This window comes from Mauremys reevesii, linkage group 2 (genome assembly GCF_016161935.1).
Source record: "Mauremys reevesii isolate NIE-2019 linkage group 2, ASM1616193v1, whole genome shotgun sequence".
Classification (NCBI taxonomy): Eukaryota; Metazoa; Chordata; order Testudines; family Geoemydidae; genus Mauremys; species Mauremys reevesii.
Window position 1 is genome coordinate 220,843,819 of NC_052624.1, and position 25,147 is coordinate 220,868,965.

General features: G+C 42.5%; 1 protein-coding gene across 2 annotated transcripts in view; it reads right to left on the minus strand.

Moving 5' to 3' along the window:
- The window catches only part of LOC120399366 (transmembrane protein 68-like), a 47,771-nt gene that overhangs the window by 7,168 nt on the left and 15,456 nt on the right, over positions 1-25,147 (minus strand). For both annotated transcript variants that reach the window (XM_039527552.1, XM_039527553.1), the window contains exons 3-5: positions 8,522-8,715; positions 3,502-3,562; positions 2,910-3,049 (exon numbers count right to left, since the gene is read on the minus strand). In XM_039527552.1, the coding sequence (XP_039383486.1) occupies positions 2,910-3,049; positions 3,502-3,562; positions 8,522-8,715 (395 nt within the window). The remainder of the gene's footprint in view (positions 1-2,909; positions 3,050-3,501; positions 3,563-8,521; positions 8,716-25,147) is intronic.

Consider the following 25,147-nt stretch of genomic DNA (forward strand, 5'->3'; position numbering starts at 1 on the left):
AGTTTGCATTGACACAGGAACCCCTGGTGAGTACACAAAGTGCTGCCACAAGCAGCCAAGTGTGTATGCACAAGCAATATATTAACTGTGGTGGCTTTACACCAACATAATATGTGAATCAAACTTTGATGCGTAGACGTGGCCTTAGAGTCCTTGTTCCTCCTCAGTGATCACCAGAGGTGAAATCAATGATGGGCAGTTCTAGGGGGCTGAATCTTAGATGTGACATAGGGACAGCATTGCAATGAAAGACAACAGAGGATGCAGCAGCAGAGTTCCTCACTCCCCAGTGAAATCACTAAGACCTAAAATCAGTAAGAAGTGGTAAAATCTCAGAACATGGCATTGCAGCTAGCGGCAGAGGTGTCAGTGAGTGGCATGCAGCAGCAGAGACAGCGGTGAACAGCCGCAAAGGTGGAAGTGACAGTGGTAAGGTGAGCAGAGGCATTGCTCGACCCCCACTCTGCCCCCACATGAGGGAGGTGAACCCACATGAACCCCCCTGAATTCTGGGACTTGGCTGACCTCAGACAACCAGTGAGTGGGTGCAACAGAGGGAAAGAGAAGTGATGTGTTAAAGGGACATTTGTCTGTTGGAATTTCACACCAAAATTGAGGCAAAGGACTACTGTCCAAGATACTGCAGGGTAGGGGTTTACTTATGGTTTGCATACTTTTGAATAATTATTGCAGAATTTTTCTTTTCTGTTCTTAATAAACGTTTTTTGTTATACACAGACTTAGTACACACGAGTGGGGACAATGCACACCTAGCTAGCATAGAGATAAACAGCAGTGTAGACAATGAGGCACAGCTTAGGTGGATAGAGCAGAGTGCCCTGCATGCCAGAACCCTCAGGCTACATACATGGGCTCTCTACATGCCCAAGCAGTGCCTCCCATGTTTACACTGCTATTTTTAGCAATATGAAAGGCTCCAGCACATTTGTGTCTATGTATCTCAGGAGAGCTCCTTCCTGCTTAGATAGAAGAGCTTCCTTTGCTTGCTTTCTTCTTCTGAATGCTGCCCCAGCAGGGCGTTTTCTTCTTTCACTCATGACTGCTGGTCTGTGCCAGCTATAGTGGCTCTCAACACTCAATTGAAGGGGACAAATAAGCAGGCTGGTAGCAGGGCCTGAGTGAGGGAAGATATCAGTGTCTTAAGGGCCTAACTGGCTCCTATTACTTTAGCTGACTGCCTGTCCTCCTCAAGTGGGTTCAGGGAAGCAGCAGGAAACAGGAAGCTCCCTGAGAAGCTGGTATTAATCAATCCAGGCTCCTGGGGTGCTAGAGAGGTACATAAGAGGCTCCTCCTCCTCTCTCTCCCTGCAGCTCCTGCTGCTTTCTATTATTCCCTCTCACCTTTTCTCCTGCTTGCCTGTTATGTCTCTTGTGCCCTACTTCCTCCAGCACAGCACTCCACCATCTCTGTGCATCTAGAGAATACATATGCACCAGCTGTAGACACAATTTTCTACACCAGAGGCTGGCAACCTTTCAGAAGTGGTGTGCCGAGTTTTCATTTATTCACTCTAATTTAAGGTTCCGTGTGCCAGTAATACATTTTAACGTTTTTAGAAGGTCTCTTTCTATAAGTCTATAATATATAACTAAACGATTGTTGTATGTAAAGTAAATAAGGTTTTAAAAATGTTTAAGAAGCTTCATTTAAAATTAAATTAAAATGCAGAGCCCCCCAGACTGGTAGTCAGGACCCGGGCAGTGTGAGTGCCACTGAAAATCAGCTCGCGTGCCACCTTCGGCAAGCGTGCCATAGGTTGCCTACCCCTGTTCTACACTCTGGGTCCTAGTGGCGCCCCCACCAGAGTCTGGCACCTGAGGCAACCGCCTCAGTTCGTCTCATGGTAAGGCCAGCCAGCCTCTCTCCCCCAGCCATAGTGCCACAACTGTGGTCACCAGAGGCACTCAAGCTGAATCCCTTTCACTATAAGACAGAGTTTTGGATAGCAGGATGCTCTCTGTGATGGCTCTAAGACTCTAGAGCTTGCTCTCCATCAGTCAAAAATAGCACAGATTTGGTGACCTTCTAGGCACACTGCCAGATATCTGTTAGATGGGGGGTTTGGAGAGGGCTGGCTAGGAGGGTAGTGAAGCACTGGAATGGGTTACCTAGGGAGGTGGTGGAATCTCCATCCTTAGAGGTTTTTAAGGCCCGGCTTGACAAAGCCCTGGCTGGGATGATTTAGCTGGTGTTGGTCCTGCTTTGAGCAGGGGATTGGACTAGATGACCTCCTGAGGTCCCTTCCAACCCTGATATTCTATAATACTAAGTATACTGTCTAAATCTATGAATGCATGGAAAGCTCTTTTGTGGGTTGGTGGAAGGCATATTTCCTCTCTGAATGATTGTTTTAATACTGCTGGGGGTTTGCTGTAATATCAGTTATGTGTTAGGGCACTAGAGCCTTTCATGCACATTTGTAAAAGTTATTTATTTACTTCAATTTAAATAATTTAATGTATTTTAGCTCCTTTTGAGGCAGTTTACCATCTGGAAACAAGGTCCACAGCCAGGACCTTGTGATCAGCCAACTCTTCACAGACTAACAGCAAGTGATCCACAGAACACAGTCCAGAAACCTCTGGTATAAAGTATTGAGGGAGAGGGCCAGGGAGGATAGTGATGAGACAGAACAATGCACAAATCTGTGGAGGAGTCTAACAGTGTAAGATAGTGTTGTCTGGACTGGAGAAAATGATATTTTAGCCAGAGATATGTTATTGAATAACAATACACTATTTAAGATGACCAATGTACTGTAAGAAAGTTTTACTTCATAAGAAACCAGTAGACACAGAATTTGATGTTAAATATTTCACACCTAAGTAACATCATTTAAACTAAGACTGTAGGTTCCCTGAAGTTTCAAAGAGAAGAGCCAACTTACCTTTTCAACTAGTTCCGTAGCTGTTATATTTGGATCATAGGGAATGGGATCTCCAATATATGTGCAAAGTTTGACTGGGAACCATCCATATTCAGGAGCGAATGGCAATTGAAAACGTTCATTCAACCACCTAATAAACCCTGTGAATTAAAAAAAAAACAAGGGAGGGTACATTTTGAGAGATAGTAGATAAGCTTAGAAGCTGGCAGAGTCCCTGAATCAAAATGGTGTCTAATTGTAACTAACAAATCTTAAGTGATTTGGTTAAAGGCAACATGAAGGTCAAACAATATTCAGGGCACATAACCTTGAAAATAATAATCTTTGCTTCCATTACCTCATGCATACCAAGTACCAGTTTAAGATGTGTCACCATGTAAAGCACAATTAATACCTAGTCCAATAAATACATATTAAGATTAGATAACCCAGAAGAGTATACATCACAAGAAACAGTTACCAGAGTTAGAAGAGAACAAAAGTTTAGAAAGAAATTCACAAGATGAGTATTTCCCAGAAACAGTTGATTTTGAAAATATAAATAAAAGAAAACTCTATGAATTTGAAAAGCTACATATGAAGTAAATCTTACATGTTGTTCCAAATGTTCTACAGACTTCCCGAATATTCTGAGTAAACAAAGGGATGATGGGCTAAGAAATAAGGAAAAGAAGTGGTAAGACTATGGACAATAGTTCAGCCTCATTTTTTTCTTTTAAATCTTGCATCAGCTTTGAATAGAGTCATTTTGCATCTCTATATTGTGGTTATAGTCAACTTTACCATTCCATTAAATCAAAATGAAACAGATAAGTTATCATGACTAGAAACTCAAAAGGAGTCACATGTTTGTCACTTAAAACTACAGCTAGTTATTTACCAAGTGAGGCTCCATTTTCTGAGGGTTCTTAGAACCTAAATCACATGAATCAGAGGGGTACCCATGTTAGTCTGGATCTGTAAAAAGCGACAGAGAGTCCTATGGCACCTTATAGACTAACAGACGTATTGGAGCATGAGCTTTTGTGGGTGAATACCCTCTTTGTCAGACGCATGTCATGTTAGTCTATAAGGTGCCATAGGACTCTCTGTCTCTTAAATCACATGTATTCATTATCATCACGATGAACAGTAAAACACTGACAGAATAATACTTAGAAGAAGAAAAAATAATTCCACAGATATCAAAATTATCAGTTTCAAGAGTCCTGTTCAGCAATTTTTTTTCAGTGCCTAAGAAGTCAGAATACTAGTGAGTTAGACAAAAAACCATCCAGATATAGATATTATTTTGGTAACAAAATCTTGGAAGCAGATACTAAAATGCAGCACAAGTCCTATAGAAAACTTACACAGACTATGCAATTTAAGAGTCTCATTTGTATTATGAAACTCTTGCAAATATCAGGGGAGGGGGCAAGAAGAAAGGATGCCCTTGCCTAATTGAATGTTTACTTTCTAATGCCTTTAATATTTAAAATAGTTTTAAGAAGTTGTAACTTTTCAGAAAATTATTTTTCTCTCAAATGTTGCAGGTTATCATCTCTCTGAAGCATACATTGAGATCAGATCACCTCAAAGCAAATATCCTTCCTAAACCTTATGTTGTGACAGCTCCTTCATTATTATTATTATAGATTGAGACCCAATAACCCACATGCGATGATACAGAATGTTTTTTCCCCCTTAGTTCCTATCCCAAGAGGTTTATCAGAGACATAAATTAGACCAGAGGTTCTGAAATTTTGTTATAGTGTAGACCACACCTTAACAGTGAATGTATTTCTTGTGCAACATCCCTGTGACAGCCTACTCTTGTACATTGTAAACAAATATTCATCAAAAGAATTCTTCATTCTACTCTGCTGGCATTTGACTCAAGCTCTTTATTTTTTTCATAATATTGAATTTAAATTTATAACTTTGCTTAACACTAAAAATCATGGTCTTAATAAAGACACTGGATTTATGGCTTATTATAACAATCTGTAATCCACTAGCCCCCTTTTTGTCCTATCACTACAGGGATGTTAACGGGCCACTTCACCTTGAATGATTCCTTAGTTTAGCATAAGTAGTTAGCACATATTCTGTCTGTTTGATCTTGTATTTATCTGTGACTCCCTAAGTACCTTTCCCAGACCTGAGGAAGAAATCTGTTAATAGCTAAAAAGCTTGTCTCACCAACAGAAGTTGGTCTAATAAAAGATGATACCTCACCCACTTCATCAGTTCTGTGTGACAGAGGCGATGAGTGAGGAGGCACGTGGGGTCACATGCCCCACCAGAGTTGCTGCTTGGCTTGTACTGAGCATGTTCACACAGACTGAGCATGCTCAGTAACATCTGCTGAAGCTACCATCCTCACTCCATCCCCCCACTATTGGCAGGTATGCTTTGTCTCTGACCTGTGAAATGTGGCATAGGAAACTCTGATGTAGACAACAGTTCAAACACACAGACCACTGCAGAATCAGATGCTCCATTTGGGATCACATAGGGCCCTCGGGACACACATTGAAGCTATTCAATGGCTTAGCTACATCCTAAAATGAAATCTTGGAGAAACACTGCTTGAAGCATACAAAGTAAGTCTCTCCTCAATACTATTCCTTTTCTGGGGGAGATCCATTATATTTCTTTTATATACAATAATCTGGTTTACAAAATATATCTTCTGCTAAAGCTTCACATTGTTGTGGGATTACAATAGACTACATGTTTTAATGTAGGTTTTTGTTTAAAAGGGTTCTGATTCGGGCTTCAAACGATTAAATAATTAATTGTGATTAATCACACAATTAATAGCGCTGTTAAACAATACAATACCATTTATTTAAATATTTTTTGATGTTTTCTACATTTTCAAATATATTGATTTCAATTACAACACAAAGTACAAAGTGTACAGTGCTCACTTCATTTTTTATTATAAATATTTGCACTGTAAAAAACAAAAGAAATATAATTTTTCAGTTCACATAATACAAGTACTCTCGTGCAATCTCTTTATTATGAAAGTTGAACTTACAAATGTAGAATTATATACAAAAAAACTGCACTCAAAAATAAAACAATGTGAAACTTTAGAGCCTACAAGTCCACTCAATCCTACTTCTTGTTCAGCTAATCGCTCAGACAAACTAGTTTGTTTACTTTTGCAGGAGATAATGCTGCCAGCTTCTTGTTTACAATGTCACCTGAAAGTGAGAACACATGGCGTCTTGTAGCTGGCGTCGCAATATATTTACGTGCCAGATGCACTAAAGCAGGGCTGACCAAATTTACTGGTCCTCCGAGCTGCATATGACAATCTTCAGAAGTGTGAGAGCCAGGGCACACCTGCTGGGAGATGGTGCACCCTGCAGGGATGAAGCCCCTAGACCCCCTTCCCTGCTGGACAGAAGCGCTTACCTCACCACCCCACTGCAAGGCAGAGGACCAGAGCTCCCGCCTCCCAGTCTGGTAGGTGGAGAAGTGGGGGCTGCATGGAGGGCTTGCAAGCTGCACTTTAATGGTAAAAGAGCCACATGTGGCTCGCCAGCCACAGAATGGCCATCCCTGCACTAAAGAATCATATGTCCCTTCATGCTTCAACCACCAGTCCAGAGGACATGCATCCATGCTGATGATGGGTTCTGCTCGACAATGATTCAAAGCAGTGCAGACTGACGTGCATTCATTTTCATCATCTGAGTCAGATGCTACCAGCGGAAGGTTGATTTTCTTTTTTGGTTGCTCGGGTTCTGTAGTTTCCGCATCAAAGTGTTGCTCTTTTAAGACTTCTGAAAGCATGCTCCACAACTCATCCCTCTCAGAGTTTGGAAGACGCTTCAGATTCTTAAATCTTGGGTTGAGTGCAGTAGCTATCTCTAGAAATCTCACATTGGTACATTCTTTGTGGCTTGTCAAATCTGCAGTGAAAGTGTTCTTAAAAGTAACAACATGTGCTGAGTCATCATTCGAGACTGCTATAACATGAAATATATGGCAGAATGTGGGTAAAACACAGAGCAGGAGACATTACATTCTCCTCCAAGGAGTTCAATCACTAATTTAATTAATGCTTCTTTTTTTTTAACGAGCATCATCAGCACGGATGCATGTCCTCTGAATTGTGGCCAAAGCATGAAAGGGCATATGAATGTTTAGTATATCTGGCATGTAAATACCATGCAACACCGGCTACAAAAGTGCCATGCAAATGCCTGTTCTCACTTTCAGGTAACACTGTAAATAAGAAGGGGGCAGCATTATCTCCCATAACTGTAAACAACTTGTATATCTTAGAGATTGGCTGAACAATAAGTACAACTGAGTGGACCTGTAGGCTCTGAAGTTTTACATTGTTTTGTTTTTGAGTGCAGTTATGTAACCAAAAAAAAAAAATCTACATTTGTAAATTGCACTTTCACGATAGAGAGATTGCACTATGGTATTTGTATGAGGTGAATTGAAAAATATTATTTATTTTGTTTTTTACAATTCAAATATTTGTAATAAATTATAATTTAAAGTGAGCACTGTACACTTTGTATTTTGTGTTGTAATTGAAATCAATATATTTGAAAATGTAGAAAAACATCCAAAAATGTTTAATAAATGTCAATTGGTGTTCTATTGTTTAACAGTATGATTAAAACTGTGATTAATCACGATTAATTTTTTTAATCGTGATTAATTTTTTTTTAGTTTAGCACGTCAGGGTACTGCAATTAATTGACATCCTTGGAAACAACACAATGGAATCCCTGTTTGCATACCAAGTCAACATAAGGATGTGAAGTTAACATGAAGTCAGCACACCAGGGAAAAAGAGAGATCCATACTCTGGGGACAAACAATGGATTTGGAAGGATATAAGGAGAAGGCAAAAGGACACCTCTTTTTCCTGCATCTGAGGATATAATTGGGCAATATGATTACATTCATGAAAATGAGATCCCAACCTGCCCTGGTTGGGAGCACTGTAAAGGACATTTCGGTGAGAAATGACTGCTTTTAGACAGATGGTTAGCCTGTTAAAGTTAAGTTTAGTCTCTAGAAAGCATATAGGGATTTTGTTTTATATGTAACCTTTCTGTTTCCATCATTATCCTTACTCTCTCTCTCTGAAATCTTGGATAATAAACTTATGATTGTTTTCATTATAAATATATCTCAGTGCTGTGATGTTATATAAGCGCCAATCCTCACTTGACTCAAACAAGTTGGCATGTACACTGTTCTCTTGATGATAGCAAACCAGGTATTACTGTCAATAGCTAGTGACAGGAACTGAATATCACAGGGGAATGCTTCAAAAGAGCTTGGGAACTGGGATGCAAACCATAGTGAGGGCTCCCATTGCCCTGAGGAGAGTTTTAGGGTGACTAGCAGACTGGTGGTGTAAGGGATCTGAAACCCAGTTAAGCACAAGCAATTCTTCCTCTGGCTGGAGACAGGGAGGTAACAAGGTGACTCATAGTCCTAGGCATCCTGTCAGACCAGGCCTTGTAGCTAGAGGCTATGAGAGACTTGCATCCTTTATGACTCAGGCAAAGAGAGGGCCATATAACACACAACAATCAATGGGCTACACATTTACATCACACACGCAGGAGACCACTCACCACTTTTGCATCTATGGCCACTTGAGCAAAACCTTTACGATTACCCCACAAGATACCGTAGTTTTCATCACTAAAGAATGATTCTCTAGCTCCACCTGGTGCAACACCCAGTAAGTTGCCTTTCTTCAGAATTTCAACACATTGTTCTCTCCCTCCATACACTGCAGTAAGCAGTTTAAGATACAGTTGTAGGCCTGCAATAAACAAAAACAGTACAGATCATTATGGTACATTAAACTTATTACATAATTCACATATTGAAAATTAAATCCAACCAAACACTCTCTCTCACACACATACACACACACACACACATACAAGTCTCCAGCATTTTTAACTGTGGCTACATATTACATATCTGATAAAACTGGATGTCATAATCAGTATAACGAGCTCAATGGAGTGGATCATTCAGTGCACTGAATCAGAGCAATGAAGAGAGGCAGAGGCAATTTAGAGGCCAAATTATGTTTTATCTCAATCAGCTGGGATAAAGGAGAAATCAGTTAAGTGGGAAATAATCACTAGTAAATCAGAGTTAGTTGTTTTAGCAGGAACTTCTTGGGCTTACACCATAAACTATTATTGTTATCTACCTGTATATTAACTACTATTATCTTAATTAAACATAATTAAATGTATAGGTAATAATTTACATTTATGAAATAGCAGAATTTTGAATTAGAAAATACAATGCACTGGAACATAAACCCCACTGTTATAAGTTCACTTTTCAGTTTCTCAGTTTTCAGCCTCTGGAAGCCCAGAGTACGGAGGAAGGGTTCTTAGGATGTGTCATAAACAGATAGTTAAGGGTTAATGCCTCTTTTACCTACAAAGGGTTAAGAAGTTCACCTAGCCTAGCTGACACCTGACCAGAGGAACCAATGGCGGAACAAGATGTTTCAAAAGGAAGGAGGGAAGTTTCCTATGTTTAGTCAGTTTCAGTTTCAACCGGAGTGAAAAAGATTAAGAAAACAGCCTCTTATCAGAGTAGTAAGTTTTAGAAAGAATAAATAGGTTTATGTTTATTTTCTTTTGTAACTTGTCTTGGTGCAATTAGGGGAATTATCAAATTGGGTATTCTTGTGTGTATTAAGGTTTTTGCCCAGGGGAACATCCTGTGTTTTCAATCTATTGTCTGTGAGATTAGCTGGTATGTTGTCTCCCAGGGTTTTTTTTTTCTTTCTTTCTTTTACCTTTCTTTTCTTTAATTAAAAGCCTTCTTTTTAAGAACCTGATTGATTTTTCCCCTGTTTTGTAGATCCAAGGGAATTGGACCTGGACTCACCAGGGAATTGGTGGAGGAGTCTCTCAAGGCTACCCAGGGAGGGGAAGGTTTTGGGGGGAAAGAGAGTGTTCCAGGTACTCAGAAATCTGGATGGTGGCAGCGAGACCAGATCTAAGCTGGTAATTAAGCTTAGAAGTGTCCATGCAGGTCCCCACATCTGTACCCTAAAGTTCAGAGTGGGGGTGAGACCTATGACATGGTGAGCAGCGGAGGGATTTTAAAGGAACCTAGCCAGATTTTTTTTTTCCTCCTTTGAGATGCTGGAGAAGCAGTGAAGGAGAGATACCCTGAAGGAAAACAGATAAAAGTTTTTCTAACAAGGCTTTGTTAGAAAGGATTTCCAGCTGGGCTTAGCTGGAGGGTAATTAACAGTTTGCAAAAGACAAGTCACAAACCAGGTTTTCTTGTTTCTTTCCCATTCTGAGGAGTCCAGTTACATTCACAAAAAAGTTACAAGCTGTTGTTTTTTTTTTACCTCTCAAACAAAGATAGCTCAGGCAGAGCAGAAAAAATGTCAAGCAAAGAAAAGAAACCTATGCAACAGCACCTAGAATTTGCTAAATTCCAGGCTGAGGAGAGCCAAAAGGAACATGACAGACAGATGGCCAGAGATGAGGCTGCCCACAAAAGAGCTATGGAGGAGAAAGAAAAAGAGATGGAGGAGAAAGAAAAAGAGAGAGAAAGAGAAGAGAAAGCCAAAGAGGCTGACCACCAGAGGGCTATGGAGATCCAGAGGGAGGCCCAGAAGCATGCACTGGAGTTAGCAAGGGCTAAGCAGGATTTACCAGCCAACCCTAACAACCCTTCTCCAGGTACTGCTTCCCATCTCAGAAAATTCCCCACCTACAAGGCGGGCGATGATACTGAGGCCTTCTTAGAAAATTTCGAAAGGGTCTGCCTTGGGTACAGCATCTCTACAGACCAGTACATGATAGAGCTGAGGCCACAGCTCAGTGGACCCTTAGCAGAGGTGGCGGCTGAAATGCCTAAGGAACACATGAACAATTATAAACTTTTTCAAAACAAGGCCAGAATCAGAATGGGGCTAACACCTGAGCATGCCCGTCGGCGGTTCAGAGCCCTAAGGTGGAAACCAGATGTGTCATTTACCTGACACGCCTACCACATTGGAAAGAATTGGGATTCCTGGATATCAGGAGCAAGTGTTAAATCTCTGGAAGATCTGTCCTTCCTGAAAGGAAGGAGTAGTTCTTAGAGGGTGTTCCTGAGGAAATAGAAAGGTACATCTTAGATGGGAAGCCCAAAACTGTAACCGAGGCAGGGGAGATTGGAGCCAAATGGGTGGAAGTGGCAGAAAAGAAAAAAACTACAAGCAGTTGGAGCGAATATCAGAGGGAGCAAACCAAAACCAGCCCCTATCACCGGGGGCAACCCAAGGCCCCACCTACAACCCAAGGAAAGCCCCAGACACCTTATTGTCCCACCTCACCAGTCTCCAGCAACCCACCTCGGCCCAGTGACCAGTCAGCTGGGCGATGTTTTAAATGTAATGAACTGGGACATATAAAGGCCCACTACCCCAAGAACCCCAACCGATTATAGTTCATTACACCAGGCCCAGATGCTCTCAAATACCCTCAGAGCGAAAGGAAACCTTGAGAGTGGGCGGAAAGAAGGTTATTGTGTGGCGGGACACTGGGGCACAAGTGTCAGCTATCCACCAATTCTTAGTGGATCCCCAATTCATCAACCCAGAGACCCAAGTGACAATTCACCCATTCATGTCAAAATCTTTAAACTTGCCTACAGCTGAGTTGCCTGTCCAGTACAAGGGCTGGTCAGAAATGTGGACTTTTGCAGTCTATGACAATTATCCCATCCCCATGCTACTGGGGGAAGACTTGGCCAACCATGTGAAGCTAGCCAAGAGGGTGGGAATGGTCACACGCAGCCAGGCCAAACAAGCTTCCACACCCATCCCTGTTCCTGAGCCGTCCACCAGGACCCCATCTGTGTTACCAGAGACCCAGACAGAGGTGGTGGAATCGGATCTTCTACCCATGAATGCTACATCTGTAGTGAATCCAGTCTCAGAACCGGAACTGGCAAAGCAACCAGCACCAGAACCGTTGCCAGCACTGACTCCAGGGCTTGCAAACCCATCTACAACTCCAACGCCAGAGGGCACCAGCAGGCCTGAACTGGCAGAAGCAACAGATAACCCTACCCAAGAGGCTCAGCCAGAGCCTGAAATATCACTATGGCCTGGTCTACACTAGGCGTTTAAACCGGTTTTAGGAGCGTAAAACCGATTTAACGCCACACCCGTCCACACTAAGAGGCCCTTTATATCGGTATAAAGGGCTCTTTAAACCGGTTTCTGTACTCCTCCCTAACGAGAGGAGTAGCGCTAATATCGGTATTACCATATCGGATTGGGGTTAGTGTGGCCGCAGATCGACGGTATTGGCCTCCGGGCGGTATCCCACAGTGCACCACTGACCGCTCTGGACAGCAATCTGAACTCGGATGCAGTGGCCAGGTAGACAGGAAAAGACCCGCGAACTTTTGAATATTTCCTGTTTGCCTAGCGTGGAGCTCAGATCAGCACGTGTGGCGATGCAGTTAAAAATCAAAATAAAGAAAGAGCTCCCGCATGGACCATGCGGATGTGATCGCTGTAAGGGCATGCACATCTGTTCTATCAGCGCTCCATTACAGAAGACGAAATTCAAAATCATTTTTAAAAAATCTCCAGACAGACGCCATAGCAGGGGCTCAGCGCACTGCTGCGTGACAAACATAACGGAAAGCCCAAGAATCAAATGGACGCTCATGGACTGGAGGACTCAAGCTATCCCACAGTTCCTGCAGTCTCCGAAAAGTATTTGCATTCTTGGCTGAGCTCCAAATGCTTCTAGGGTCAAACACAGTGTCCGCGGTGGGTCAGGGCATAGCTCGGCAATTTACGCACCCCCCCACCCACCCCCAGAAGTGAAAGGGAAAACAATCCTCTCTTGACTCTTTAACATGTCACCCTATCTTTACTGAATGCTGCAGATAGACCCGATGCTGCAGCACTCAACACCAACATCCTTGCTCCCCCCCGCCATGGGTGGCTGATAGTGCAATACGACTGGTATCCATCCTCGACATCAGCCTATTGGCACATGGGGCAGTGCAAAAGGACTGGTAACCATGCAGACTAGCATCGGTGAGGTCTATCAAGGGTGCCTGGCCCTAATTTTTCCTGGTAGATGGTACAGTATGGCTGATAACCATCGTCGTCATAGCAACAGGGGGCTGAGCTCTGTCAGCCCCCACCCTTCATGTGTAAAAAAAAGATTCAATTGCCCCTGGACTAGCAGAGGGATGCTGGGCTCCTCTCCTCCACACTCCTTACTGTCCTGTCTGGACTATCATAGCAGCTGGAGGCTGCCTTCCACTCATTTCTCACTAACAAGTCACTGTGTCTTATTCCTGCATTCTTTATTACTTCATCACACAAGTGGGGGGACAATGCTACAGTAGCCCAGGAAGGCTGGGGGAAGAACAGAATCAACAGGTGGGGTTGTTGCAGGAGCACCCCCTGTGAATAGCATACAGCTCATAATTTCTGCAGGATCTGACACAGAGCAGCTGTGCTCTCTGATACAGTGGTTCTCTAGTACACTTGCCCATATTCTAGGCAGGACTGATTCTATTTTTAGATACCAAAAAGGAGGGATTGACTCTGGGAGTCATTCCCAATTTTGGCTTTTGCGCCCTGGCTAAGAGCAGCCAGGGCACTTATGACAGCAGCAAATGGTGCAAAACGACTGGTAGCCATGCTCATCTTTTTACCAATTTATGGATTGGTAGATGGTGCAGTATGGCTGATAACCATCTCTGCTGTCATGCAAAAGCAAAAGCATGCTGCTGTGTAGCGCTGCTGAATCACCTCTGTCAGCGACATCTAGTACACATACGGTGCCAGTCACAAAAGGCAAAACAGGCTCCATGATTGCCATGCTATGGCATCTGCCAGGGCAATCCAGGGAAAAAAGGCGCGAAATGCTTGTCTGCCGTTGCTTTCCCAGAGGAAGGAGTGACTGACGACATTTACCCAGAACCACCCGCGACAATGATTTTTGCCCCATCAGGCACTGGGATCTCAACCCGGAAATTCCAAGGGGCGGGGGAGGCTGCGGGAACTATGGGATAGCTACGGAATAGCTACCCACAGTGCAACGCTCCAGAAGTCGATGCTAGCCTCGGACCGTGGACGCACACCACCGATTTAATGTGTTTAGTGTGGCCGCGCACACTCGATTTTATACAATCTGTTTTACAAAACCGGTTTATGCAAATTCGGAATAGTCCCGTAGTGTAGACGTACCCATAGTGAACCAGCGGAGAGCGGTTCACAATCAACAAAAACAACCCCCTCACCTACATTGCTTCCAGAGGGACCAAGCCCAAGTCCACAGTCCAAGGAGGAACTGATGTCTCCAGCATCAAGGGAACAGTTCCAGGCTGAGCAGGAAGCAGATGACAGCCTTCAGAAAGCTTGGGTGGTGGCACGGAGCACCTCACCGCCTCTCAGCTCTTCTAATCAATCCCGGTTTGTTGTAGAACAAGGACTTTTATACAAGGAAACTCCTTCTGGTGGACACCAGGAAGACTGGCGTCCTCAAAGACAGTTGGTAGTTCCAACTAAGTACCGGGTAAAGCTCTTGAGCTTAGCTTAGCTCATGATCATCCCAGTGGACATTCTGGGGTGAACAGAACCAAAGACTGTTTGGGGAAGTCCTTCCACTGGGAGGGAATGGGCAAGAACATTGCTAATTATGTCCGGTCTTGTGAGGTGTGCCAACAAGTGGGAAAGCCCCAAGGCCAGGTCAAAGCCCCTCTCCAGCCACTCCCCCTAATTGAGGTCCCATTTCAGCGAGTAGCTGTGGATATTCTGGGTCTTTTCCCAAAGAAGACCTCCCAGAGGAAAGCAGTACATACTGACTTTCATGGATTTTGCTACCCGATGGCTAGTAATCTCTAAGCAACACCATGGCTAAAAGTGTGTGCCAGGCATTAGCAGACATTTTTGCCAGGGTAGGTTGGCCCTCCGACATTCTTACCAATTCGGGAACTAATTTCCTGGCAGGGACCATGAAAAACCTGTGGGAAGCTCATGGGGTGAATCACTTGGTTGTCACTCTTTACCACCATCAAACCAATGGCCTGGTGGAGAGGTTTAATGGAACTTTGGGGGCCATGATATGTAAATTTGTAAATGAACACTCCAATGATTGGGACCTAGTGTTGCAGCAGTTGCTTTTTGCCTACAGGGCTGTACCACATCCCAGTTTACGGTTTTCACCATTTGAACTTGTGTATGGCCACGAGGTTAAGGGGCCATTACAGTTGGTGAAGCAGCAATGGGAGGGGTTTACGCCTTCTTCAGGAACTTTCATTCTAGACTTTTAAGCAACCTACAAAGCACCCTCCAACACTCTTTAGCCCTTGCTAAAGAAAACCTAAAGGATGCTCAGGAAGAGCAAAAGACCTGATATGATAAACATTCCAAACAACGGTCCTTCAAAGTAGGAGACCAAGTAATGGTCTTAAAGGCGCTCCAGGCCCATAAAATGGAAGCGTCGTGGGAAGGACCATTCACGGTCCAGGAGCACCTAGGAGCTGTTACCTATCTCATAGCATCCCCCAGCTCCAACATAAAGCCTAAGGTATACCATGTTAATTCTCTTAAGCCCTTTTATTCCAGAGAATTAAAGGTTTCCCAGTTTACAGCCCAGGGAACAGATGATGCGGAATGGCCTGAAGGTGTCTACTATGACGGAAAAAGTGACGGTGGCGTGGAAGAGGTAAACCTCTCCGCGACCCTTGGACATCTGCAGCGACAGCAGATCAAGGAGCTGTGCACTAGCTTTGCACCAATCTTCTCAGCCACCCCAGGATGGACCAAACGGGCATACCACTCCATTGACACAGGTAACGCTCACCCAATTAGAACCCCACCCTACCGGATGTCACCTCATGCCCAAACTGCTATAAAACGGGAGATCTAGGACATGCTACAGATAGGTATAATCCGCCCCTCTAACAGTGCATGGGCATCTCCAGTGGTTCTAGTTCCCAAACCAGATGGGGAAATACACTTTTGTGTGACTACCATAAGCTAAATGCTGTAACTCGTCCCGACAACTATCCAATGCCACGCACCGATGAGCTATTGGAGAAATTGGGACATGTCCAATTCATCTCTACCTTAGACTTAACCAAAGAGTACTGGCAAGTACCACTAGATGAACCCGCCAAGGAAAGGTCAGCCTTTGTCACCCATGCAGGGGTGTATGAATTTAATGTGCTCCCTTTTGGACTGCGAAATGCACCCGCCACCTTCCAAAGACTTGTAGATGGTCTCCTAGCAGGATTGGGAGAATCTGCAGTTGTCTACCTCGATGATGTGGCCATTTTTTCTGATTCATGGGCAGAACACCTGGAGCACCTGGAAAAAGTCTTCGAGCGCATCAGGCAGGCAGGACTAACTGTTAAGGCTAAAAAGTGTCAAACAGACCAAAACAAAGTGACTAACTTTGGACACGAGGTGGGTCAAGGAACAATAAACCCCCTACAGGCCAAAGTGGATGCTATCCAAAAGTGGCCTATCCCCAAGTCAAAGAAACAGGTCCAATCGTTCTTAGGCTTGGCCGGATATTACAGGTGATTTGTACCATACTACAGCCAAATCGCTGCCCCACTGACAGACTTGACCAGAAAGACACAGCCAAATGCAGTTAAGTGGACTGATGAGTGTCAGAAGGCCTTTAACCAGCTAAAGGCAATACTCATGTCTGACCCTGTGCTAAGGGCCCCAGACTTTGACAAACCATTCCTAGTAACCACAGATGCATCTGAGCATGGTGTAGGAGCAGTTTTAATGCAGGAAGGACCATATCAAAACTTCCATCCTGTCGTGTTTCTCAGCAAGAAACTGTCTGAGAGAGAAAGCCACTGGTCAATCAGTGAAAAAGAATGCTACGCCATTGTGTATGCCCTGGAAAAGCTATGCCCATACATTTGGGGACGGCATTTCCAGCTACAAACCGACCATGCTGCGCTAAAGTGGCTTCATACTGCCAAGGGAAACAACAAAAAAACTTCTTCGATGGAGTTTAGCTCTCCAAGATTTTGATTTTGAAATTCAACACATTTCAGGAGCTTCTAACAAAGTAGCTGATGCACTCTCCCATGAAAGTTTCCCAGAGTTCACTTGTTAAAATTGTCCTTGAAATGTGAAAAATCTTGTAGTTTTACATAATTAGTAGTATATGTAAAGGTGCATGTGTTTTATTAATCTGTTTATTCTAAAGTTCTAGGAAGAAATCACCGCCAGTGTGGTTCAACACTGTCTGAGATTTGGGGGGCGTGTCATAAACAGATAGTTAAGGGTTAATGCCTCTTTTACCTACAAAGGGTTAAGAAGTTCACCTAGCCTAGCTGACACCTGACCAGAGGAACCAATGGCGGAACAAGATGTTTCAAAAGGAAGCAGGGAAGTTTCCTTTGTTAGTCAGTTTCAGTTTCAGCCGGAGTGAAAAAGATTAAGAAACCAGCCTCTTATCAGAGTTGTAAGTTTTAGAAAGAATAAATAGGTTTATGTTTATTTTCTTTTGTAACTTGTCTTGGTGCAATTAGGGGAATTATCAAATTGGGTATTCTTGTGTGTATTAAGGTTTTTGCCCAGGGGAACATCCTGTGTTTTCTATCTATTGTCTGTGAGATTAGCTGGTATGCTGTCTTCCAGGGTTTTTTTTCTTTCTGTCTTTTACCTTTCTTTTCTTTAATTAAAAGCTTTCTTTTTAAGAACCTGATTGATTTTTTCCCTGTTTTGTAGATCCAAGGGAATTGGATCTGGACTCACCAGGGATTGGGGGGAGGGGAGGGGAAGGAGGGAGAAGGAGTAATTCTTCCTTGTTTTTGAGATCCAAGGGAATTGGATCTGGACTCACCAGGGAATTGGTGGAGGAGTCTCTCAAGGCTACCCAGGGAGGGGAAGGTTTTTGGGGGAAAGAGAGTGTTCCGGGTACTCCGAAATCTGGATGGTGGCAGCGAGACCAGATCTAAGCGGGTAATTAATCTTAGATGTGTCCATGCAGGTCCCCACATCTGTACCCTAAAGTTCAGAGTGGGGGTGAGACCTATGACAGGATGTTTAGTCATATCTTGAGCAATCCTCTTGTGCAATCTTTGTTTACTGTTTTTAGTCCAGCTTAAATAAAGGCATATGTTCCTTGATGTGATGTGTTGGCTTCTTGACTGAAGAAGATTGATTATCTCTCTGTTACATTCTGGTTTACAGTCCCTTTCCTCTCTGGCAATTTCTCTAATCCTGTCACGTCACTTTGTACACTTTAAGATTCTGTCTGGATGTTTTGTTTTACAGTCCTTACTTACAGCTCACTTCCTCCATATTTTTTTAGTCTGTTTCTCTTTAATTACAGTTTCTCTTTTATTACAGCTTATTTTCTTTGCATTTCGTTTACTTTACTTTTCTCAGCGTTTACTAACAATGTTTTTCTAATAATTTCTTAGATTACTTAGAGACTCCTTTGCTATTTTTCCTCTTGTTTAGCTCTACTGTTCTTCCTTTAACATTTTCTCTTTTCCCCTTATACCGCTGTCTTTCCTTTTCCTAGGTACTTTTCCTTTTGTGGTTATCCCTACTTTCCTAGTATCTCTGTCTTTCCTGTCCCTCCTGAACTGGCCTTATTCCATTTCAGCTTTGTTCCTGGCACCCCTTCAAAGACACACCTGGGCCACTGAGGTCCCTATCCACTGGCTCTCCACTTAGTGCATCCCTTCTTTCCTGTGCTGATTGCTGCCTCACTCACTACTTGCCTCTCTCCCAATACTGACCAACTTCCCTCCAGACTCCACCAGCCATGTCCACCACTGTCTGTTTAGCCTGCTTGCAGCAGCACTCTAGGAAGGAAGCTGCCATCTGCTCTTCCCCTCTTGTTTTTTTTTTCCTTTTCTGTTTTCCCCCCAAAACCATCCCAGGCTCAAGCTCACCCTGCTTCAGCAGCCCCAGAATAAATGGAGTTATCCAGACAAAGAACAGACAAAGTAGATAGAATAAAACCAAGGAAGTTACTGCAGGGTGACATGACTGTACTGAAAGGTCTTTGTATTTTTCAGCTACTACTACTGCATCTGTTGATGGATACAAATTTAAGGCTAAATTCTGACTTTAGTGACTGCAGAATTTGGTCCATAGTTTTTCTCACTTTTACATTAAAAACTTCTGAGACTTTGCCTGAGGCTCACTTGGAAATCAGAATTGTTTTATAAATGTACAGCTTGAAACTAAACAGCCCTTTCTTGTATGCTCCCTTTGTTAGGGGACATTTTGACAACCAGCAGAATGCCTTATGTTTTTAGGCCATTGCCAGTAACTGGAATATCAATTAAAGTGCTCATTGTTAAAAATAGCTAAAGCTAGTCAGTAGGCCTTTGTAGCAGCCTTTAGCATAACTAAACAAGCCAGATGGTGGCGGCTGAGTGACCACGAAAGTTGGGCATGATCCTGCTTGCCTTCCTGTTAAAGCTTTCTTTGAAAGTGCTGAAATTGTGTCTTAAAAAACCAGGAAGTCTAGCTATATCTTTGGACTGTTGTTGTGTGGAAAGACAGCTGCAGGACTAACAGCTTAAAACGTGCTTGCTTAATGTTTTTTCTTTGATTGACATGTTGTTGATATAATTGTAGTAGTTGCTAACCTAAAAGGGGTAGACAGGTCTGAGGAATTTGCATTTGACCTTCTGGACATCTCTTGGAATCCAAAGTGACAGGCACTCAACTGGCCACTTGAACCTTGTCATTTGATCACTTGAGACCCCTTCAGACCATCGGTAACTATTATTTGGGGGCGCTTTAACATTTTGCATATCTTTGTGCCTGAGTTCTAATAAAATAGTAATTGGGATGAAAGCATTTTGGGTTTGTGTCAATCTTTAATCAGATGGATACACTGTGTCACCCACTGATTTGTTCCTGACACTGTCTCACAAAGAGAACAGTTACTCTGAGCTTTGGGTTGAGAGAATCCTGGCTAACACCCTCACTTAATTTGAATCAGTTAAAAAAAAAATCACAGCTGCTTACCCAGAATATATACACAACACCCAAAAATAAGCCTAACGTTACCATTATCCTACTGAGAAACTAAGAACTTTTGAGTGAGTTATAAACTATAACTTCTTGTAGGCTGAGGACAAGGGGCAAAGAGTCACAACACAGAGAAACATGGTATATATCAGAACACCAAGAGACCAATACCAAGATTAAAAATGTTTTCTGTTTTTCCAAATTGCTCCAATAACATAATTATGTTAAGGGTAGTAAGAATTTTTGACACGACAGATGTATATTGGGAAATTTTCTTACCTTTTATCTTTCTGAGTCCACAAATGTAGCTCTGAGATTTTGGGTTACAAATGAAATAAAGATTACTAAAGTTGAGTTCCTCAATCTATTTTAAGTTGGTTTAAAGAAACTTCTTAGAAAGATGTTTAACTTTAAATGAATACAAAAACTGAATCATCCACACTATGCTGTGCAGTATGGGAAGTGGGGATTATTCTTTGAAACAGTTTCTAAGGAGAATAGCATAGAGACAAACAAACCACTAGCTCCTAGGTAAAATTGAATTGCATTAACAAACCTCCAGCTACCAGTGGAATAATGGTAGCGTAATTATGGTGGGAAATGACTAGAAAATTTTTTGAAACTTTAAACTTTAAAAGGTATGGTCATTCACCCATAAATTTACAGTAATAAAGAAATATACTATATAAAATAATTCCTTATACACCAAAGAAGTACCGTGTAGTAAGAAACCAATCTCTGAAAGAATAGTTCTCCTCCCAGTGGCCTCTGCATATTCCCACTCATGAAATGCATCAGCCAAGCCACTCTGACAATGGAACCTAACTAGCAGTGCTCAGACCCCACTTCAGTGTTCCTGAAAATTCTAGGGGCCAGGCTATACAAAGGGGCATGGCAATCCATAGCCACCTCAATTCCTTCCTGTGGCTTGTAGTGATGGACTCTGGACCTTTGCTCTGATGCTTTAAAAACCCTTTAGTAGTTCTGAAGTTAGAATTAAGGATTGTAGTTAGTTTCTAGTTTACATAGGTAGGATAGTTTAGTTTCACAATACAAATTTTAATGGAAAAATTCAAATGGTGGAGCTGAAGAAGAACCCTGGATTCAAACATTGTGTCTCCTACTGAAGAAGTTTCTGGTCTCAGATGCACATTCCTGATGCCTTGCTTACTTCAGAGAGAGACATTCTCCATCAAGGTGCTCAATCTGCACCATGTTTACTTCAAGAGCTAAGAAGGAGAGACAGAATAGATTGCTCATACTCCTTCAGGAGGCATTGTCAGCTCAGTTGGGATCTGACAAGACATCAGATCCAGGGGATAAGCCTAGACCATCCTTAGCTCTAGGTCCTTCAGATCAGAAAGATAAGGTGAAACATAATGACCTCTGTCCATTCTGAGGGCATCTTCCACTCCAGCAGCATCGGCTGTGCCACCTTCAGAGAAAGGGAAGAATGAGGCTAAGAAAGTCTCCAGGTCTGCAGATCTGAGACAAGATGAGAGAAATCTACCTATGGAAACCACCTCTGTTAGCAGAACTATTCCAAGAATGGAAAATTCATCAGATCCAGAGTCTACGAATCTGAATAAGATTATGGCACATAAAAATTCTGTGAGCAGAGCTAAGATACAGGCATCAAAGTCTTTGGAATCAGTGTGTAACCAAGATACTTTGCCAGTTTCAAGTACTTGGGAAGCTTTTCTTAAACCTGCGGCTTATGGAGTGCAACTACAGCCAGTGAGAACTACTCTTGTGCAACATTCTGGTTCCAATCCTCCTATTCATTCTCTCACAGAAATGGCTCAGACCCAGCCCTCTTGAGTCCTTAGCAGTCTCAGATGCACAAAAAAGATCAAGAACAAATAAGAGGAGCTCTTCTTCAGCATGTCTTTCCTTACCTCCAGAGAATAAGAGAAGAGAAGAATGGTGATTTCACCTCCAGTTCCACTTCCCTTTGGGATCTCCACATATATTATCTCTATGATCAGTTCTATCAGATCCACTGCTGTCACCTCTACTCTCACTATCAAATCCAAGATCAGAACCATTATCTGAGTAATATCCAGTTCAGATCAGCCGGTACCATTGGCTCTTTCTCATCCGCCTGATCATAACAAGAGATATTGGGACTCAAGATCCTTTCAACATTATGGTCAAGGGTATGAATTGGATCTGATGACTGAATCTTGGACAGAATGGCCTTGGTCATGTTGGCTTTATTGGCTGGATCTGTATTATGCATGTTACTGAGAACACATGAGACCAAGTAAAGGACTTAAAAAACTACTGCTTATTCTCCATCTGTGGAAGCAGTAGCTTTCCATAATTGATTGAAAGGATGGTGGCTATTTTAAAATTACAAACCTTGACTTTTAAAGTTCCACACTTTGATTGTGGAAACTTCTCCTTCGATATTGAATATTCTTGGTTCGCGCTTGTCCTCCAGATTTCCTCTACCTTTGTTGGTTGGTTTACCACAATCTGCTAAACTTATTTGGTCCAACCCAACATCAGTTCAGCCAATATCTAAAAACATAGGCAAACTGTATCCTCTTCCTCAGAAGGGTTTCTCTACTTTCACACCCATCCTATCTCTAATTCCCTACTGGTCGGGGCAGCCATTCAAAGAACAACACAAGGCACCATGTGTCGGCCTATTCCAAACAAGGAAATGAAATAATTAACAAGACATGAATTCACAGAAATAGTCACAGTAGCCTTGTAAATACGTAACTAGTAGATAAAGAAATAGTAGGGAAGTGAAAGATGTGTAACAGATGACAGATATGTGGCACATGGACAGCTCATGATCTGTATGGACATTGGTTCCTATAAGTTAATAGATCAATCACAGAGCACATGATATGATATAAAATGGAAGATATGTGTCAGTGGATAGTTAAAATTGTATATAAAGTAATCAATGACTGTATTCTTTGGGGATTTGTGGTTGTGATGACAGTGATATACCCTGTACCCGGCATCTAAGCTTGAACCTGATCTACTCATTGTAGTTCTTTATTGGCATACAGTAAAAACCTGAGTGATGAGTCCAGAATGGAGCTGAGTTTCTGGGAACTGAGAGGTAAAGGTCTCGAGAGGAATTGCAACACCACTCATTCTACTCCTTCTGATTAAGAGGATAAGAAAATTGATATATTAGCCAGAAAACTATTTTGGTCATCTACTTTGGGCCTCAGATTATCAGTAATTGAAGCTAGCAATATCATTCATGGGAAAAATTAGAGTTCATCAAAAATTTTTCAGAAGATGAGAGAAAGTTAGCAAATGTTATTGCTTCACATGGCCAAAAGATTGATAAATATGTTTTGAGGGCATGCTATAACTCTTCAGATTTTCCAACAACAACAGTTTCATCTGTAATTTTCTTAAGATGCTTTGCTTAGTTGAAATCTTCTTGTCTCCAACCAGAGACTAAAGAAAGGGTTGAAGAGCTCCCCTTTGAGGGGTGAGGTCTTTTTTAGTATTAAGCCTGATGAGGTATTAGAAAGAATGAAGGAGACAAGATATACTGCAAGGTCTCTGGGATTTTACCAGCAACAGCAGAGGAAGAGAAGTGGAATGTCGTTTTTCAGATATCAAACACAGCAGTATCCCTTTTCTTCTTTTTTGTCACAGTCTTCACAGAGGAGACAATATTATCCTCAATACCCATCCCAACATTTGTCTCAACATTGTAGAGGAAATTTTAAGCCTAAATCAAGAGGGAAACCACCTTCTTTTCATGAGTAGGTTCTAAATGTAAAATTTGACAATTTGCTATGTAGCTGCAGTCTGACAGCTCAACAACAGTGAAATCAACTGTTTGAAAACCAGCTGTGCAATTTTTCCTGCCATTGGGATTTGATAACTATGGACACGTGGATATTGGAAATGTTTCACAGCAGGTATGCCATATAGTGTGAGACTCTACTTTCCCCCACTCACGCCTGGTCAGGGACCCCTCCCATGCAAGTCTTCTAAGATCAGAAGTTCAAACTCTCAGAAATGAGAGCAGTAGACGAAGTCCAAAAGATATTCAAGGAGAAGGGTTTTTACTCACAATATTTCGTGACTGTCGAGAAAGATGGTGGTTTATGTCCCATATCAGGATTCTAAATACCTTCATCAGGAAGTTCTGGTTTCACATGTTAATGTCGGCCTCCATTCTACATTCCATTTAGTTGACTGCAGGGCCACCCAGAGGATTCAGGGGGCCTAAGGCAAAGCAATTTTGGGGGCCTGTAGCAGGGTGGACCTCTGGTCCTGCCCTGAAGGGTTATAAACAGCCCTGGGAGGGGGCTGTGGCTGGAGAAAGCAGCCTTTAGGCTGGGCTGATTGGGGGAAGTGGCTGCAGCTGGGGTCATGCCCCAAACACTCAGCTGGCCCTATAAAGGCTGTGAGCCAGAAGCCCAAAAGAAGTCTCTCTCTAGCTATAGAGGGAGATGGGCCTGGCTGCAGGGAGCTACATACAAGGTACCTGAGTGAAGCAGGGCTGGGGAAAGGAGGAGGAGCCGGGGAGCTCCAGCCTGGAAAGCCCCAGGCTATGTCATGGGCTATAGAGTTGGGGCTCCTTCGGGCCTGTAGCTGGCCCCACCTCTGGGCCTGGCCCCCTGACTGGTTTGTAGTCTGGCTTCCCTGACTGGCTGACTGACTTAGGCATTCTTCCTCTCTCTCTAAAATAGGCATTTCAGGCATTATTCTCTCATAGGTTATTTTGAAAAATTAAGTTATATTAAATTGTGGTCCTTCATTTTGACCCCTAGCTACTACTCTCAAAGTTTTCACAAAAAGTAACTAGTGAGTGTGGCAGCTCTTATTGTGAAAAAGTTGATAAGTCTGTATCCATATTTAGAGAGTTTAGGATAGTTTATAAATCAAAAGTCCCATTTGGAACATTCCACAAGCACCCAATCACAGTCCCATTATCCCCCATAGGAGCTCACCAGGACCATAGTCTGGGACTCTGGGACTTCCAGGGGAGATAGGTTCCCATGAGAGAAGATAAAGAAGATCCCAAATTCTAAAAAAAGTCTAAAAAAACAAAATCTCATATAAAAAATTTCTTCTGAGGCTCCTGTTGTGGCTATGCTCCTGGTCTATATGTCTAAAAACTGTGCACCAACCTCTAAAAAAACAAAAACCAACCAACTAAAAAACAAAAAACACTCCTGTACAGGAAATCTGTTCTTGTATCTAAATCGTTACTCAT